This window comes from Colossoma macropomum, unplaced genomic scaffold, assembly GCF_904425465.1.
Source record: "Colossoma macropomum unplaced genomic scaffold, Colossoma_macropomum, whole genome shotgun sequence".
Taxonomy (NCBI): Eukaryota; Metazoa; Chordata; class Actinopteri; order Characiformes; family Serrasalmidae; genus Colossoma; species Colossoma macropomum.
This window is the reverse complement of record NW_023494790.1, coordinates 32,646,494-32,665,309: the sequence shown is the minus strand read 5'-3', so window position 1 is coordinate 32,665,309 and position 18,816 is coordinate 32,646,494. Positions and strand designations below refer to the sequence as shown.

At 37.2% G+C, this 18,816-nt stretch overlaps 1 protein-coding gene across 2 annotated transcripts in view; it reads left to right on the top strand.

Annotated features, from left to right (window-relative positions):
* The window catches only part of LOC118809638 (breast cancer type 1 susceptibility protein homolog), a 70,626-nt gene that overhangs the window by 35,747 nt on the left and 16,063 nt on the right, over positions 1–18,816 (top strand). For both annotated transcript variants that reach the window (XM_036573116.1, XM_036573115.1), the window contains exons 14-18: positions 546–633; positions 6,037–6,114; positions 7,251–7,291; positions 7,653–7,736; positions 11,724–11,781. In XM_036573116.1, coding sequence (XP_036429009.1) covers positions 546–633; positions 6,037–6,114; positions 7,251–7,291; positions 7,653–7,736; positions 11,724–11,781 — 349 coding nt within the window. The remainder of the gene's footprint in view (positions 1–545; positions 634–6,036; positions 6,115–7,250; positions 7,292–7,652; positions 7,737–11,723; positions 11,782–18,816) is intronic.

Here is an 18,816-nt window from a genome sequence, read left to right as displayed (position 1 = left end):
CTTTATTTATTTAACTGTTGTATAAAAGCAATAGACACTCGAGGTCATGTGTTATTGTGTTTAACATCACGGCTGTGAAGATCTACTGCGACCAAATCACAGCCGTGATGTTATTTCGCAATAACACATGACGTCGAGTGTCTATTGCTTAAAAAACTGTGGGAGGAAGGCGACGCAGACGCGGGAGAACATGCAGATTTCACACAGAAAGGACTCTGTTCACCCAGCCGGGAGTCAAACCCAGTCCCCTTAAGTATAGTGACAACATACAGTTAAGTATTTTCCAGGCTATGTTGTAGGGTCTCAACCACATGACAGATCTTAGCTTAGATCTTAAGGTGGGTAATATGTATGGGTAATAAGTTACGACCCCAGCACAGTTAATAGTAAGTAATCCAGCATTAGTGCATTACCTCTATCTCTGACACGCTCTCTGTCCTTGATGTTTTTCTAGGAGCACATTTTGAAGAAATAAATGTTGTCCTTATCTGTGTATTTGCCATATGTTTTTCTTTTCTTGTTGACCTTTCTCTTTCTCTGTAAAGGCCATGGTGAAGAAATTTGTGAGAAAAATGCATGGCAGTTTAAGTAAAGAGATGACCCCCAGTACATCCCATGTCATCATCAAGACAGGTATGGTTTCTCCCCCTCCACACATATACAGTCAATAATGCAGCCAATTCATGTATTTCTCATCATTTCTTTTTTTTATTTAGTGTGTCTCTTCTCCTTCCAAAAGAGGTCACATTCTCCTCCAGACTGGCACCTTTTAAAATACACACACACACACACACACACACACACACACACCCACACACACACTCTTCCAGTGGTAATTACTCCCACTGTTGAATTATTTTTATATCAAAGCCATCCCTTCCAAAGCAGCATATTAGCAAGCGCCATTAAGAAAGTCTCTTTAATGACGGTGTTGCCCAGGCAACAGGCTCAGGTCCTTGATCTTTCTGGGGGAGATGGGCCCAGAAGGTAGAGGAGAGCAAAGCTTTGAGCCATTTAAAAAAGGACAACTGGGTAGCAGGGGGGAAAAAACTCACTTTTTAGTAGTCTCCCAAGCTACCTGTGAAATTCACACACAAACTCTTTCATCATTTCCTTTAGAACCGGTGACCCTATGAACTTCTCAACAATTCTAGTTATCATGACTCACTCAATTCAGCTATAGTCTAACTCGGATGGCACACTCTAGGGATGGAATTATTACCGATTTTAATGATAAACCGTGCTATAAAACCCAATGATAGTCATACTGCTTCAGTTTTAACAGTTAATTCTAGGGCTGACTCGAATAATTTGCATAGTTTTTGTTACGCTGGTATTCATTTCTGTATATAGTATTCAGAAGCACAAAAATTGTAGCCTAGAAAACACATTTCATCAGCAAAGGCCTTTTAAAAGAATTGTTATTGTTTATATTGTCAATATGTGAAAAAAAGTAAAAAAAAAAAGAAACATTTAGCTGAGTGCATCCTAAATTTATGCTAGCCATCCACATCACCTCACCTCAGCATAGTGGATCAAGTGAACACCAGCACTGCCACTGCCATGCTTTTCCCCAGTGGTGTCTTGTGTGGGGGTGAAGTTCTCTATATAGCTCCTCAGTCCTTTACTCTGTGTAGTTTAGCTATGATTAAACTTAATTTACACTGCTTTCCATGATTAAAACTGGCAAACTAGCAAAATAAAATAGTGCAGTAAAATAAATAAAAGCATTAAATAAATGAACTGAAACTAAAACTGCGAGGGTAGTAAATAAAATGTTAATTCTGATTTGTAGATGTTATAGGTAGCTTATAAAAGCTGTATTTGAGCGCTATGTAGCTTTCATGGCGACATCTGGCACATAAGCTGCTGGGTTTCAGCCTGACTATTTGTTGCCACCTACTGGATTTTGAACTCCAGTAGTGAACATACTTAAAAACATACTTAAAATTATAGTTAATTATGAAACATAAAAAAATTAGTTTTTTTTTTTAAGGTGCTTTTGAGAGTATTTGAGTACCCATTCAGAAATACCAAGTATTCAGGGCCTTTAACCCTTGTGTGGTGTTGATGTGTTTGTTACTCAGTGGTCTGGTGGACCCCACTGCAATATTGTTTTTTACATCAATACAGCCATAACAATTTATGTAAAAATACCTGATGTTTAAAATATCGCAAGTGTCCAGCGTAGGGTTCTCCTTTAGCAGCTGTAGCCAGTCAGCAGCCTGTCCGTGTTGTCCACCTTCACACACATACACATATATACAAACACATGCACACACACACAAACACACACACACTAACAGCAGGCCATGTAGGAGGAGAACAGAGTGAAGGACACAGCACCTCCACACTTTTACTCCCCTTGGGTTCACCCAACACCACATGTAATATAAATGTGTGGGGGGTGAACAGAGTGAAGTCATTGAAAATTAGTTATTTTAAATGTTCTCCACAGAAAATGAGCAAAGGCTGAGGAATCTGGGGTTGAAATTATAATAAATCGTATTATTTTTTCTTTTGGTAAACATAGAAAATGGATCCCACAGACCTGAACACCACACAAGGGTTAAAATGCTGTTCAGGCCCTAAATAATTCAGAAAACCGTGTATGATTAGCGTATTTAAAAAAAAAAATCAAGAATAGTAATAATTTGTTAAGTTCATGATGGTTAATGTACGTACTCTCCCATCCCTGCTGCACTCTTGTTGTCAGATGCTCTGCATAGTAACAGCATGCTGGCTAATTTGTTTTTAATGCATGTCTAATGACTGCGTTTGCAGTAAATCGAATACAGTGTGTCTCTGTGATGTTGCTCAATGAGCTTACAAGTTTGATGTTTTTCAAACAGATGTTAGTTTTTCATATTATTGGCATGTAGCCGATGCCTGCCTAGAGTCTTTAAGCATTTCCACCTGAGTTCCCTTGACTGTCCTGACGAACCACCTGCATCAGTTTTGACATAGTTCTCTGTTAACAACCATCACAGATTTAAGCGTGTTATATACACAACTTGTGATCTTGACCTTGTCCCTACATCATTTTAGAGATGAGTGCAAAACAATATACTAAACCTTGTAAACTGTTCTGTCAACTGATGTGTCCTTAGATGCTTTTAATTTTCTAGACACATTTCAGTCAGGTTTTTGTTTTAGGCATAGCACAAAGACTGCATTAGTCCATGTTTTGAAAGAACTTAGGTTTACTATTGATTCAAATAAACCGTCCAGTCTGATTTTACGATCTCAGTATAGCAATCAGTGCATTTGATCACAAGATTCTGATTCATTGACTTGAAAACTGGGTAAGCCTCTCGGGCACTGCTTTAAAATGATTTAAATCATATTTAACAAACATACAGTTTCTGGGGAAATTATTCAGAAAAATGTTAGTATTTCCTTTTAGGACTGCTGTTTTCCTCCCTGTACATTCTACCTCTATGAAATGTGATCAAAAATCATGAGCTAAATTTTGATAGCTATGCTATTGAGTGCTGACGCAATTATAGAGTTCCATTTCTTCTGGAAGTTGAGGCTCATAAACTGTGTTAGTGGATGTTAGTGGAAAAATACTGCTACTTGTTACTAAATAATTTGTAAAGAAGTAAGTCCTTTTGCATCATTTGTTAAATCTAAAGTAAGAAACCCTGTAAGAATTTTAGATTCTGAACTAAATATGTAAAATTCCATCAGCAGTACATGATTTAATTTAATGAATGAATGATTAGCTAGGTACTACATAAACTCTTTTTTGAGGAAAACTTTGGAAACGGTTAAGGTAACACACAGAACAATGTGTTTTGTTTGTACTGATTCTAATGTTATTGTGTATTTTTTAAACAAATAAACACTCAGTACTAGGGGTGTGGGAAAAACTCGATTCGTAGATGCATCGCGATGCGGATATGAACGATTCTGAATCGATTCACAAATGTCAAAAATCGATTTTCTAAATATTTAATTTATAACGTAATGTTGATGGAACGCAAAAGGCGGAACTGGAAGTGCCGAAGTGCAGCGCCCGGACAGTCTGTGGCAGCACATAACAAAAACACAACTGGATGAGCGAGAAATCCGACCGGCTCCCTCTGCATTAAAGCCAGGTTAGGTCAGGAGTCACAACACAAATGTTAAGAAGAGCCATTTTGTCCTTTCAACAAAAATCAAACCACCTTGGGAGCCACAACATTTAATGTCCAGTATGTCTCAGTATGAGTTAATGTCGTAGTATGGGCTAAAAATATAAACGAGAGCGCAGATTTACTTCGCTCTGCTTTAATAGCCGCTTTCCTCCCATCTCCACCAGAAAACTTTTCTTCAAAACTAGAAGAGTTTCTTGTAAAATGTCTCAGCGTCCGGCAGTTTTACGAGGCTGAAGTCGCTTCTCATTCGCCAGCTTCTCGTTCTAATTTTCACCTTAAATTCTGCCTTAGGCGCCGAATGTAACTGCTGCACCATTTAAGGTGGAACGGGAAAATATGAAAGAGAAGCGAGTTCATTTTCGCAGCTTTTTTTAAACTCTCGTTGCAGATTTAACCAACCGCGCTGCTTATAAATGCGAAAAAGTCCTCCAAATGTTCGTCTTAATCTCTGTTTTTTTCGTTCGCTGCTGGCGAGGCCAGACCTCGGGGCTATGTGACCTGCTGTCTGCTGTCTGTTCTCAGTCGTTGAGAACCAGGGCTTTCGCGCTATGCTGCACACTTTGGAGCCGAGATTCAGCGTCCAGTCTCGAAAACACCTCCCCACACACACACACACGCACAACGAGACCAAAACCGAAGTTATAAGATCACTAAAGAAAATGGGAAGGATGGCTGTAACGCGCTGCGTGGACACCCATTACCACTGGATCTTATTTCAGGGTAACAGTGCATTTTATCGCAGATGAGTGGCAGCAGCGTCTCTGAATGATTTATTAATAAAAGATATTTTAGATATTTGCATTTACATTATGGATCATTATAAATACTTTGCTTTAAAACGTCCTCAGACAGTAGGAAGTTAGAAATCCTGTATAGAGAAAAAAGATGCATCGATAATCGTTTTATAATCGCATCGCAGCCCTCTGAATCGCAATCGAATCGAATCGTGAGGTGCCTAAAGATTCCCACCCCTACTCACTACCCATATACATTTCCTTATTTATCATTTTCTCACATACTTAAGACTTTTGCTGAGTATTGTATGTTCACACAACCATGGATAGTAATATAATCCAATAGTAAAATGGTAGTCTATCTGCTTGTTTTTCTTGTTTTCAAGTTTACAGTCAAAAGGTTATACTGCACTAAATTATTGCAACTGGAATTTATACAGTAACATTTTATTATAATCATAATTCATCTCTCATCATACCTTATTTATCAAAGTTGCTTGCGGTGAAATCCGATCTTAAAATGAGTGCACGCAAATTTCACTGATGTTGTTATTTATCACTTTTGTTTATGGCGTATCTGTACCATCAAACTCGTGTGTGTGTGAATTTCATCGTAATAGTTTAACAGCCTAAAAAAAGCTTGATTTACAGTTAACTAACCAAAACTGTTGTCAAGATCACCTACAATACCAATAATAAAATAAAATCTAAAAATAACAATAATTCTGGTAATGTGTGCTCATGGCAGTCTAGTGAAAAAGTGGATGTACTTAATTTACCTGCACATTGATATAAACAAATTCCACTATTCCATTTTCAATTTAAAGACATATTACACTGCGCTACTCTTGAAACTCTTGACACTTCCCAAAAAATAAACAATCCAAAACACAGCTAGTGCACAAGCATCTCATACACTGCAATAACACAGCATTTAGGAAAATAAAGGTTTAATTTATTTCACATTTTATTCTTTCGGGTCGTTGTAATTTTGACATTATAAAGTTTGGTCAGTAGGGGGAGCAGTGCACTCTGGCCCCCTAATGAAATATCTGCGTGAATTGAGGCACGCTTCATGTGAATTATATGTAAATGAGCTTATTTCAATCTGCTATCATCATGAGTTTCTACTTATCTCTCCTCTCCTCCTGTCTGAGCAGATGCCGACCTGGTGTGTGAGCGCACATTGAAGTACTTCCAGGGGATCGCTGGCAGGAAGTGGGTGGTCAGCTACTTTTGTAAGTATTGATGGGGCCACACACTAGGATTTCAGATACAATCATACATGCAAACTCATCGCCTTTCTGTGAAATTTGACATTTTGAATGATGAACATACCATTTATGTAAATTATTTTGATTTTTATTAGCCAGACACTCTACAGACACGTTAAAAGAGAGCCATGAAGTAAAGTTGCTTTCATTTGTTCAGTGGTTTCTTTGTTTTGTCGTTTTCTAACAGTGGGCAGGAAAAGATTAATATGTGGAAATTGTTAGCAAACAAGGCAGTCAGCGTCCATTTAGTTTGCGTCTGAAATTGATGTAGAACATCCTGCAGTGAGAGCTGAGCAAGCGTCTACGCATTACATCACAAGTGGCAATCATCGGGGTCCAAGCACTCTGAACCATTGTGCAGCCACTAGCTCATAAATGATGGGCAAAGTTTTAGGATGGCCTCTGTTTATAGTATATGTAGGGTAGTAGATTTGCTATGTGATGTACTGTCAAAGATGTGCTTGAGTACAGTTAACTATTTAAAGTGCCAGTATTTGAATACCGTTCATTAATATATGGACTGTTTATTACACTTCAGCACTGAAAAATAGGTAAAATATACAGACCAACAATACAGTAAAATACGATAGTTTTGTTCGTTTTTGCAAATAAGTATGTTGTATGAGTCCCCACACATGATCACATGTTGTCAAGGACGCGTTGTCAAAGACTGTAGCTGATGTAGATGTAGCGCAACTGTATCACTATTTAGGATAACTACTCTAGCATATGTTGGCAAAGTCCAAAAACAATGAAAAGATATTTCTCAGACAAGTATGTTGCCACCTCGTCCACTGAAGATAAAATACCTTAAAACAAGTCCTTATCAGTATCCAGCGTAACACTGGTTAGCTTTTTCAGCTCATTAGCTCTGAAAAGACAACCTCTGAAAAAGCATGCAGATTTTCTGCTAATTCTTTTCTGTTTTTTTTGTTTTGTTTTTCTTTGTTTATTCTTTCCTTCAGATATCTGTTCATGAACTCTTGGATACTCAAATATCAAAATAAGTTGTAATGTACATCCCTGATTACTGTACTGCATTTTCATGCCAAACTATTGGTGATGTGATATTTTGTTTTTGTTTTGTTTTTTTTGTGCAGGGATCTCTGAGTGCTTCAAGCAAGGCAGAGTTCTAGATGAAGTAAGTGCATATCTGTTACATTATCAAAATCTTCGTGTTCGTGTTTCCTACACAGAAATTATACTAGGACCATTAAACATGCTGGATATTTAGCATGCAAACATTCATACTGTCAAATAATTCAACTTCTGATCAACAGAGCGGATCTGTTGTTGCTTTAAGCTGCTTGAGCACCTGTGTAAAATAAGTAGCCTGAGGCACTGATAGATTGGCTTAATTCTGGATCCTTTGCATGAAATTCATTATGAGCAAAACCTCACCTGATTTCATTATAAAGCACAACCGATCATTAGTGAATAGGAACAAATACAAGACTCTGTATCTTCCTAGTTCACAGTGTCACACTCACTGTTTTTCCTAGGCTCAGTTTGAAGTGCGTGGAGATGTTATTAATGGACGCAGCCACAACGGGCCTCTGAAAAGCCGGACCACAGCGTATGATAACGTGAGTACAAACATGAAATGCTCTAGGCCTGGACAGTATCTAAAAATAGATAGTATGATATTTTCTAGTAAAAAATAGCAACTATCAATTATACCTCCACCCCGCAATAAATGCAGTCCGCTGCAGCTTTGACCTACTTTATATTCTGTTTTAGTTGCTATGCTTTTTTTGAATATTTTTTTGAACTTTTTTTATTGAAAATCTTTCCAACATCAAGTGAGTTAACCATTTGGCCAAACAGCCTGTTGCAAAATATTAAGTATACATAAAAACAAAATTGCTTCTTGATCAAAAATAAGTTTGCTACTTTACACAGCCTTTTTTCACTAATCACATTTACATTAATGTATTTATTTGTATGTATTTAGGTTGAAAAGCGTTTGTTTCAAATAACATATAAATAAAACAACATTAAATTAATTATGTTTGCATTGGTTTTCTGGACTTTTCAGTGACTGTTTCAACTAGCCTGTCACAGTTACTCTTGCTTGTGTTATAAGTTATAACATTTGCTCTCATGGCTAAATTGTTCATGAACATTATGTGCTAGAAACAAAAATAATGTTTTCATTTGTAGCAGAGATGTGTAGGTTGTTTGTGTAGAAATACATGAAACTTGCTTAAATACTTTAAAATTATTAAAATTATTTAGTGAAAAAGGACCAGATGTATGTATATGTATGTATGTATGTATGTATGTATTTTTTTACCTGTTTCCTAGTTAAGAGCCAATCAAAGTTGACATGAAAATGAAGTTATGAACATTAAAGATCAGCCAAGTGATGCTCCAGTTGGCCACCAATATGGACACAATGAAAAAAATTAAAACAAAGAAAATAAAAATTCTCAGAAACAGAGCTGTGAATTTTAAGGGAATATAATATTAAACTGTTTGGTAAAGAAACAGCAAAATTGAAACACCAGGAGCAGCAAAGGTAACAAACTGTTAAAAAGTGCTGTCAAAAAGCGCTTACAGGGTGAAAAAAAACTTCCAGATATTAGCAGGAGTCCCAGCACACAAGCATGGAAAACCTTTAACTTTTTATCAAGAAATAACGTGTCTTTATCAGAAAACATTACTAGAACAAATATGACATCATATAAACTAGAATATAAAAGAATAAAAAAATTATAGCATCTTTACTTGTATGAATTATATTTTAGCATGCAAGATATCATTTCTCTTTTTATTAACATAAATTTAACATGACATTTATTTTCCACAAAGTGAAAAATTAAATTGACAGGCTAAAATTCTAATTACCAGTTTAGCTTTTACTTCCTATTTTTCTTAATCTCAGGAATTCAATGAAGACATGTGAATATTAAATTTGAAATAATAAATACTAAGTTTTAACTTGGAAAAAATTGGTTTTGCCTATAGAAATGAATTTTCACTAGCATGTATGCCATTTTCACCTGTGTAAATTGAATTCGTTTGTGTAATCCAGTTATGAGAAAGGTTAAAAAAACAGGATTAAAGGCTAACTTCTTCCAAAGTTCCAGATGTTATTGCCCCTCATTGTACTGAGTCTTAATTGCCATACATTTTTTTTCTTTCATACCAGCACTTTCTTTGACTTCCAGATGAAAGCAAGGGCCGTATGTATTTTAGTACCTTTTCCATTCTAAGTGACCTTCAGAAATATTTGCCACTTCCAAGCTCGCTCTCCCTGCATGTAGTTATCATTGTCTGAGTGCCGTCAATTATTCTTACCAACTCCGCCTGTTTAAGGAAAAAAAAATCTAAGACTCGGAGCGCATATAGATGGTATTCGCAATTAATTGGTATTCATTGTTGTTCTGGTCGTGGTTGATAGCGGTGATGGAGTGACGTGGAGAGCCTGGTTTATCTTACCCTTGTTATTGGAGCCCCTGGACGGAGGAGCCATTGTCTAAATGAGAAATCAGTAATGGGGAGAGGAAGGAAGAGAGAGGGACTTTAGTTACTGCCTTGTAGGTTCATTTGACAGCATTTTATGCTAGCTTTTTCCTCAGAGGTCGTCACCTTGACTGAATCAAGGGAATCAAGTATTTTGGACCGTTCTTACAGGAATGATTCGCATATTTGAAGTTTTACACTCCCTGTCCACTTTATTGGAAATGCCTTGTGCTTTATCTCACTGGCCATTTAAGGAGCTCCCCCTACATTTTATGTCCACTATATAGGTGGACAGTTGCAGACTCTAGCTCATTTGCTGACTATGCATTTTATTAGCCCTCTTTACTTTGCCCATCAATAATCACCGTAGCACCACCACTGACAAGATGCTATTTGGCAGGTGGATCATTCTCAGCACTGCAGTGGCACTGACATGTTAGTGGTTTAGTAATGGTCTCATAGTGGTCCTGGCACAAGTGTGTCAGACACTTCATTATATTACTGGGGTTTTTACACATCAGTGTGAATGTGTTAGGTTGAGGCCTAAAATATCCAGACAAGAAAGGGTCCTTTAAGAAAACAAGGCAAATTTTAGTTTCCCAATGTACAAACAATATAAATGTATTCTCGGTAGTACATTGGGGTCCAATTGTGTACCTTAACCCCTTTAATGGCTTTAAAGTTTAATTATGTCCTTCAGTACCACTTTAGAATAAGATTACCCTTATAAAGCATTTATGCATGATTTAATAGTAGTTTGTTAATGGTTATTAGTTAGGTCATAAACACTTTAAATACCATTAATAAGCAGTTATAACACATTAACAAATCAACATACATCAAAATCTGAGGTTTAACAGTATAAATGAATGTGGGTTAACCATTAAACAAACAGGTCACTGTTGCTCTTTTTATTTATATGTTTTAACTGCTCATTAATGATTTTAAGGCTCTTTATGACCTGATAAATAATCACTAATAAACTCATTTTCAACCATTCATGAACACTTTATAAGGGTAATGTTGTTTGAAAGTGGTACCCACACTATAATTTAAGAATAGCTTAGCCAGTTTGAATTGAAATGCCTGTAATTACTGAATAATAAGCCTTATCATGTAATCAGCCTGAGATTTTAAGGGTTAATGCTACACTATTAACATTTGGGGATTTGGAGACCTCTCTGGTGAAAATGTGTAGAATAACGTACGTGCAGAATAACATTTCGCTGTGGTTGTGCTCCTTCCCCGAGTGGATGAATCTGATTGTGTTGAAAGAGAATTCAACGATAACTCAGTCAAAACCTGGTGAAGAATGTGTCTTCTGAGGATATGAGTGAATGATCCACTGTTGTTGTCTTATCTACATGAGTATACTGTTAATTTTGCATTTGAGACCTAAACATCGAGTCGGACCTCCTTTTGCACGTGACGTTAATACGGAAAGACGTAAGACGTAGTCCGAAAAACTCCCACGATAATCCAACCCGACTCGGATTACTTTATAATTACTATTGTAAACTTTACGGGGTGACTTCAGCAGCGCACACACATTGTACTTAGAGTGTTGTCCTCTTCTTCTTGTTCTTCTTCTCCTGACTCAGTAATGCTACTTTGTTCAATTTTTAACAATGTATACATAATGTTTAAGATCAGAATGTTTAAGGTTTAAAATAAGAAAAATGTGTTTTGTCTTTTTGCCTTGTCCTCTTTATTTCCTTTAGTCCTTTTGTTTTGTTTTGTAGTTTTTTGTTTTTGGGTTTTGCTTTGTCCACTTGTTCCGTTTTCCCCCTTATGATGTTTGTGACATTGTTAGCCTTGTTTTGATGCTGTTTATTGTTACCTTGAGCTTTGTAAGTGAAGCATCTTATCATTATTATTATTATTATTAATATTATTACTTTTTAGAAAAGGTAACAAAACATTCTTAACATCCCTTAATTTAACAAGATTATTTTCATGGAAATTTCAGACCATTTCTATTGGCCCATTCCTCATGAAGGCTTCACACAATATAAAGAGCAGTTAATGTTCTCAAATGGCACAAAAGGAAATGATCTTTTTACATTTAAAGAGATCCAATGTCTGTTTCCTTTCTTGTTTTTTAGCTGCTGATGAAAGGATATGAGATCTGCTTCCAGGGCTCCTTCACTGGAATGACCACAGGTATGTAAGGGGGTAAATGAATACAAAACAGCTATAAATTTAACACATTCAAGAAAAATGCCATGTACAATGCAAAATTTGGAATGACAGAAATGTTTGCATCAGACATTGTCGCATTTGCCCCTACCCAGCATTTTACAGGATTACTGCACTATGTATAGATTTATTGTATTTTCAAAACATTGTTTAGCTGTCAGTAAGCCTCTGCAGTAGTGCATCATTTTGTAGTCAGTGGCATACCATATAGGAGAGACCGCTTTCCCTGTGGAAAGAAAATGAACAGCATTTTCAGAAATGAACAAATAAAAACAAATGTTCCAAACATGAACGAAGGTACATAGGACAAAGCATATCAGCTTTAGAACATTTTAGTTTACCACAGGGCACAACAGAAGCAATTATGACACCATTATTCATTTTTCTCACAGAGTTAGCCAGATGAGTAAAGCCTAATGTTGAGGATTGTCCAATAGGAATGTCCCTCATGTTTTTTTCCTATTGGACAGGCTTGACTTTAGACTTAAGTTATGTGGTGAAACTGGGAAATTCTGCTTTGTGAAATACCCCTTAGGACAGGGGTCGGCCTCCCAAATGTTAAGAAGAGCCATTTTGTCCTTTAAACAAAAATCTAACCACCTTGGGAGCCACAACATTTTATGTCCATTTTTATTTACCATCTTGGCTGTAAATATGTCTCAGTATGTGCTAATGTGCTAGTGTAGGCTAAAAAGAGAATATAAACAAAAACGCAAACTTACTTTGCTCTGCTTTAAGCTTTAGCTCAGCTAAAGGAAACTTTTCCTCAAAAGTAGAACAGTTTCTTGTAATAAAATGTATCTCAGTGTTCGACTTTGTACAAGGCTGAAGTCGCTTCTCATTGGCCAGCTTCTTGTTCGAATTTTCCCGTTCCACCTTAAATGGTGTCTGACGCACCAGAATGTAACTGCTGCGCCATTTAAGGTGGAACGGGAAAATTTGAATGAGATGCTGACTTCAGCTTCATTACTTTTTAGTGTTTTACAGTTTCTTGTCGCAGATTAAATGCATAAGGCAGCTTAGCTATTAGGTAGGCGAGATTGTTGTCGCTGCTATGGTGACCAGCAGTCTGCATGCCAACCTTCAGGGTTAAAGGGTTAATTAGCAGTTGTACATTAACTCCAGCATTTAAGATTTATTTAAAAAATGTAAAAAAAAAAAGAGGATTATTTTATTTTTATCTAAAAATCTAATTCTGCTGTGGAGCCACAACAGGGCAGTGAAAGAGAGCTGCATGTTGCCAACCCCTGCCCAAGGGGCATCCATGACATCGACTACAAAAAAACAACACATCTTCAGAGATACACTTATGCATAGACTCAGTTCATTGAATCAACCTGTCTTTTGCCTGTGGACTGATGAAGAACAGTGTTTAGTTCACGCCTTTTGGACAAAACTTATGTCTGCAGTCCACGTACTGTACCAGTAAAACGTTCCGTGTTTTTCATTCTGACAGTGTTTTCATTCAAAAATGAAAATGCTGAAGGCAGTCCACCAGTGGTGAATATTTAAGCTTTATGGCGCTGCCTGTTCGGGATACAAATGATATGCACATCTCACTTCTATTATGTACCCTTCATTTTGATTTACATCCACAATTCAGTCAAACTTTGCAGTGGAAAGATCTGCGTTTGAACTACTGAAGGTGTGGATTTAAGTTCTTTCTCTTTTTCCTGATTTAGCCAGGAAAGGAAAGGACGAAAGGCATACAGTGTCATGCCATTATGTTCCTTTCTTTCTTTGCATTTTAAACAGATCCATATGTGCTCTCATTTTAAAGAACTAAAATAAGTAAACTTAAATGACATATTTTGTTGTTTTTTAAATTTAGTTATTTATTTTTTTGAAGTAAAAAGATGTAAACAACCTCTGTGGCATGCTATAAAAAAAACTACAAGTGTTAATATGGTTATTTTATATTTGATTAGCTAAATAAATATATATATATATTTATTTGCATTTTACACACACACACACACCAATCATTTATTTGCATACACACACACACACACACCAATCAGGCATAACATTATGACCACCTCCTTGTTTCTACGCTCATTGTCCATTTTATCAGCTTTTATCAGTGAGCAGGTCCGCACGAAATCTAGTAGCAGCAATCCTGAATAATGAGATAATTAGCACCCTTACCATAGTGTGTGTGTACAAATGTGCAGGGATATTTTTCCACACCTCCAAAGTTCGGTCTTAGGTGTTGGTTGCATATTCTGTTTCTTAAAATCCAAAATAATCCCAATTATAAATGCACACTCATGAATCCATAAAGCCTCACTCCACCTCTCAAATGTCCAGTTTTGTTTTTTTAGTTTTAATCTTTTTTTTTTGTCTATTTCTTCACTTCAACAGCTTTTTGATAGCTACACATCCTTTCAGACCCATAGCGTTGAGTTGTCTTCCCACAGTGGAAGGATGGAAGGAAGAAAGTGGAGCTTGATTTTCTTCTGTCTTCCAAAGATATAGTGTCTCTGTCTTGAGTAATTGACCAAATTTACCAAGACAGCCCAGATCGAAACATCATAGCCTGGACTTTTACAGCATTTCAATTTAAAATTAAACAGGGCCAAATAAACAATGAAATTAAACTCCCAAGTTAATACCAGATACAACAGCATTGAACTTTGCCAAGTCGAGCTCCATTTTAGCAGTTGGCCTTATTTCCTGGTCATCGAAACAAAGGTTGCTCTTGTCCACTTGCGAGATGTATTATTACCGTGAGGTCAATTTGAACAGGATTGCTATTTCTAAAGCAGCTTGGTGTTTGATGAATTGTAGAAGGTAATTTGCCCTGGAATTATTATTTGGTAAGTTGCCAAAACTCTGAACGTTTCAGATTCATACTCACAATCTTGTCAGTAATCGCTCATATTACAGCACCTCCCCAAGGTATAACTAATCCAACTCAATTAGAGCTTTAGATGTGCTTTGTTAGCAGAACATAGAGCTTTTACTTTTTATGTTTTATATGTCAGAGTTGTCTGCAAACTCTAGCCCTGCTAGCTGACCATCAAACCAGCCAGTGTACCAGTTCAGGTGTCTTCGATAGCAATAAATCACTATCTCTCCTTGAATTACTCAGCAAATCTCTGGTCACGTCATATCCTGTGATTGCCTGGCTCTGGAAAACACTGACCTCAGGTTGTTTAAACCAGTTTACTGTGAATCTACCCTCCCTCCAACTCTGGAATATTATACCACTTCTTTTTCATTTCATTCAGCATGCTTGGGAGAGCAAGCACATTGGCAATGGGTTTTTTTTAATGTGTTGGCAAAGACAGCCTGCTCTAATGCCTCTGGACTGAACAGCACAGGCAGATGTTCCAAAACTGTACAACATCCATTCACCGGCTGGTCTAGTTGTTCTTTCCATTTGTCTGTGAGATCATGCACAAATATACACATGTACGCAAAGGGCTAACCGATAACGTGTGTGTTGAGCTTTCAAACCATAAACAGCCTCGTACGTATTGATGTAATGCAAAGAAAAACAAGCAATGATGGAAAGTTCTGGTTCTTTCCAGTTGTCTCTGAGATCATGCACAAATGTACATAGACAGTCTCCTCCGAAAGTGTTAGAGAGGAAAGTCCAAGGCTTTTGCTTTCGCTATACGTTGAAGACAGTTGAGTTCGACGTCATAAGATGAATATGAGATGATAGATCAGAATTCCAGCTTTTATTTCCTGATGTTTACATCTGGATGTGTTTTACTTAGAACCTGGCAACTTTGCTGGCATGCCAGCCAGTTTGTAGGTGGGTAAAAGCATAGGAACAGAATCTCAAAATAACGTAAATGAAAATGAAATTGAAAATGGCAGACAGAAATGTCCCGTTCCAGGCGGTGAAGGGAATATCGGTGCTTTTCATACCTTCCCAAGGAACCAAAATGTCAAAAGGAATGATGTTCATCTTCGAGCGAGGCTGAAGTTGGCCTTCTATTCGCCAGCTTCTTAATCAAATGTTCCGTTCTACCTTAAATGCTACAGCTTGCACAGATGCCAGAATGTACCTGCAGCATTATTTAAGGTGGAACGGAAAATTCACAAAACAAGCTGGTGAATAGGAAGCCAACTTTAGCTCCCACGTCTCTAACAGGATCCCAGACAACTTTAATTCAAAGCTGTTAGTTTCAAAGCCACATTTCACTCTGGACACTTTCTCAAACCTTGGAAAATATCAAGCGGGCTTTGCTCAGCGTTTGACGCTGAAAAGAGGGGCAGTGTTATAGCATCACAACCCCAACCGCAACCTGTCAGTAGCCATGCTGTGTGAATTTATCCACTTATCCACAGCCAGATCATCTTAAAATAATAGTTTCATAATAAGCTAACAACTTTATTTATTTTGTGTTGTTGTCAAGATCGAAAGCAAGTAGCTAGTATAGGTAGTGTTAGCTGCTGGCAAGCTCCAAGTAACTAGCATAGCGACCTAAATAGTATGATGACCTGGCTTATTTACACGGGGTTCATTTCGATTTTCTGCCTGTGTCTGTTTTGATATGTTGCTTCTGTGTGAGCCGTCATGGTGCCTCTCTGTAAACCAGCAAATTGGAGCAGAGCTCATCAAAAAAGGGAAAACAGCTTGTATCATTGTAGGGCCAAATCATAGGGTTGTAAATGGGCATGAAAAAACGCATCTGGGCATTTTTTGCCTTGACCAAAGTCATATACCTTCTATGTCGACGTCAGAGAACAATTTAAAATACTGAATGAAAGTGAAAAGTGCATTCAGTGGCACCCTCAGTAAATGGTTGCATATCCCTTGCTTGCAGTAAATACATAAAGCCAGCAAGCTACTGACATCACCAAACTCTTGCATTCTTGCATTGTGATACTTTCCAGTCTTTCTATTGTGATAATTTCCAGTCTTTCTATTGTAAAAGCATGGTCAATTGGATTAAGGTCTGCTGATTGAATTGGCGAGTCTAAAACCTTCCACATTTTTCTCCTGATGAAGTCTTTTGTTGTGTTGGCAGTGCGGTTTGGGTCATTGTCTTATTGGCAGACAGAATGTTTCTCAATTCGCTCTGCTGCCAGCATCATGTGTTACATCATCAGTAAAGATTTATGAGCCAGTGCCAGAAGGAGCCATGCAAGCCCAAGCCATGACACTACCTCCACCATGCTTGATTATTGAGCACTTGCTCTCAAAGTCTTCTTTGAACTGTGGATTGTGATACCTTCACCTCTGCCCTGTGGAGGTTTTTGGTGATGGCACTGACAGTTGTTTCCTTTCATAATATTCGCCATCAGCTTTGCAGTGTTTCCTTGAGCTTTTTCAGTAAACCCAAGCTACGTAATGACAGTAGCTTGAATTTACTGATATGTCTTAGGGCCTTTTATTATTGTGCTTTGTTTTGCCTGAAAGTTGGCATGAACAATGAGTCAAATGTATTTGACATATTCTTTAAATTTCTGACAAACCATAGCCTTGCTGTGTTGTAGAAATTAATATTAACTAGCTAGCAGTTTTCAAACATCTAAAGCCAATGAACTTTGCTCGAAAACCCCAGAAAAAATACAAAAACATAAAATAGAGATGTGATTCACATTTTTTCCTCTTTGTATCATTTGGTATTTGTCCCAGTGCATCAATTGTCAAAGAATTGTTTGCATTGAAAATCCGAATTCAGTTTTAACACCGCTGCTCAGGAACTGCTGGTCATAAATAGACTAACTACAGTGATCTGTTTGGATTTAATATAATTTTATCACACTTTGACAAGCCATCCCTCCGTATGTGGGCGCTCTGTACAGTAGTAGCTGCTAATAATCACATATGTGGTAGTGAAGTTAGCTGCTTAGTGAAAATTACTGCTTCTAACTGTTAAAAACTTTTCTACTTTAACTTGTACTCACACCTTAACTCGTTTACCAATCATTCTCTGGATTCTCTTTTTTCCGTGCAAACTCTTTTTTTTACTTAGCCTATTTAGAGAGTGTTTCTTTTTAACTACCTTTGATACAATAAATATAATATTTCTTAAACAAGCTTGAACTGCTGAATCAAATTGCCAGACTGAATCACTGGTTAATGAGTCGATAATTCGCTCTTTATTTTCAAAATCACTTTTGAATCGAGTTGAAAACCAGTGAAATGTAAATCTTCGATTTTCAAGATCACTTTTGAATCGAGTCGAAAACCAGTGAATCTTTCAGCTGACAGCAAATTGGTTTGATTCACAATTCACTAGTCATTGAGTCAGTGATTCGCTCTTAATTTTCAAAATCACTTTTGAATCAAGTCAAAAACCAGTGAATTGTGAATCGAACCAATTTGCTGTCAGCTCAAAGATTCACACCCCAAACATGGTCTATACTAACAGTTTGACTATCTACATCTTTGCTTGCATACAGAATAAATATAATTATACATTAATAATGCTCTCTTTATTTTAGAACAAATTGATACAATTTTTCATTATGTTGAATGTGATTCTGTAAAGCTTGAAGCTCACAACAGAAGCTACAAAAGACCGCATTTGTGGGCGGAGCATGGATGAGTCAGGTTTGTTGTAGCGGCCTACAGTACTTCACAAAATCCTTATCATACTTAACAGTGATATGTATAAATTATGGCCAGGTGTGAATGGTGGAATCTTTTTTTCTGTCAGCCCCTGCTGGCATTTCCTCTGCTGGCTTCAGACACTCGGTGGAAGCTAATCTGCTGGTTGAGGGGCGAGGGATTGCCCACACCTGCATAATGAAAGCTCTGAGTGCAGGAGATTATCTCTGTCCATTTGCATACATCTAGAAAAAAAGGGTTATGGCTTAGGGGGAGAGACGAAAGGTGATAATTTATGGAAAGCCATTCTCTCTCTTGCTTTTGTGCTCTCTCTGTAGCTCCCTCGCTTTTTTCTCTGGCCACAAAAACCCATTATGAAACAAATAATTAATCATTTTTTGCTAGCACAAACACATACATGCAAGTGAAAGAGCCCCTAACAGCATTTAAGAATTTAGCCAGTCAGGTCGTGCTAAATATTT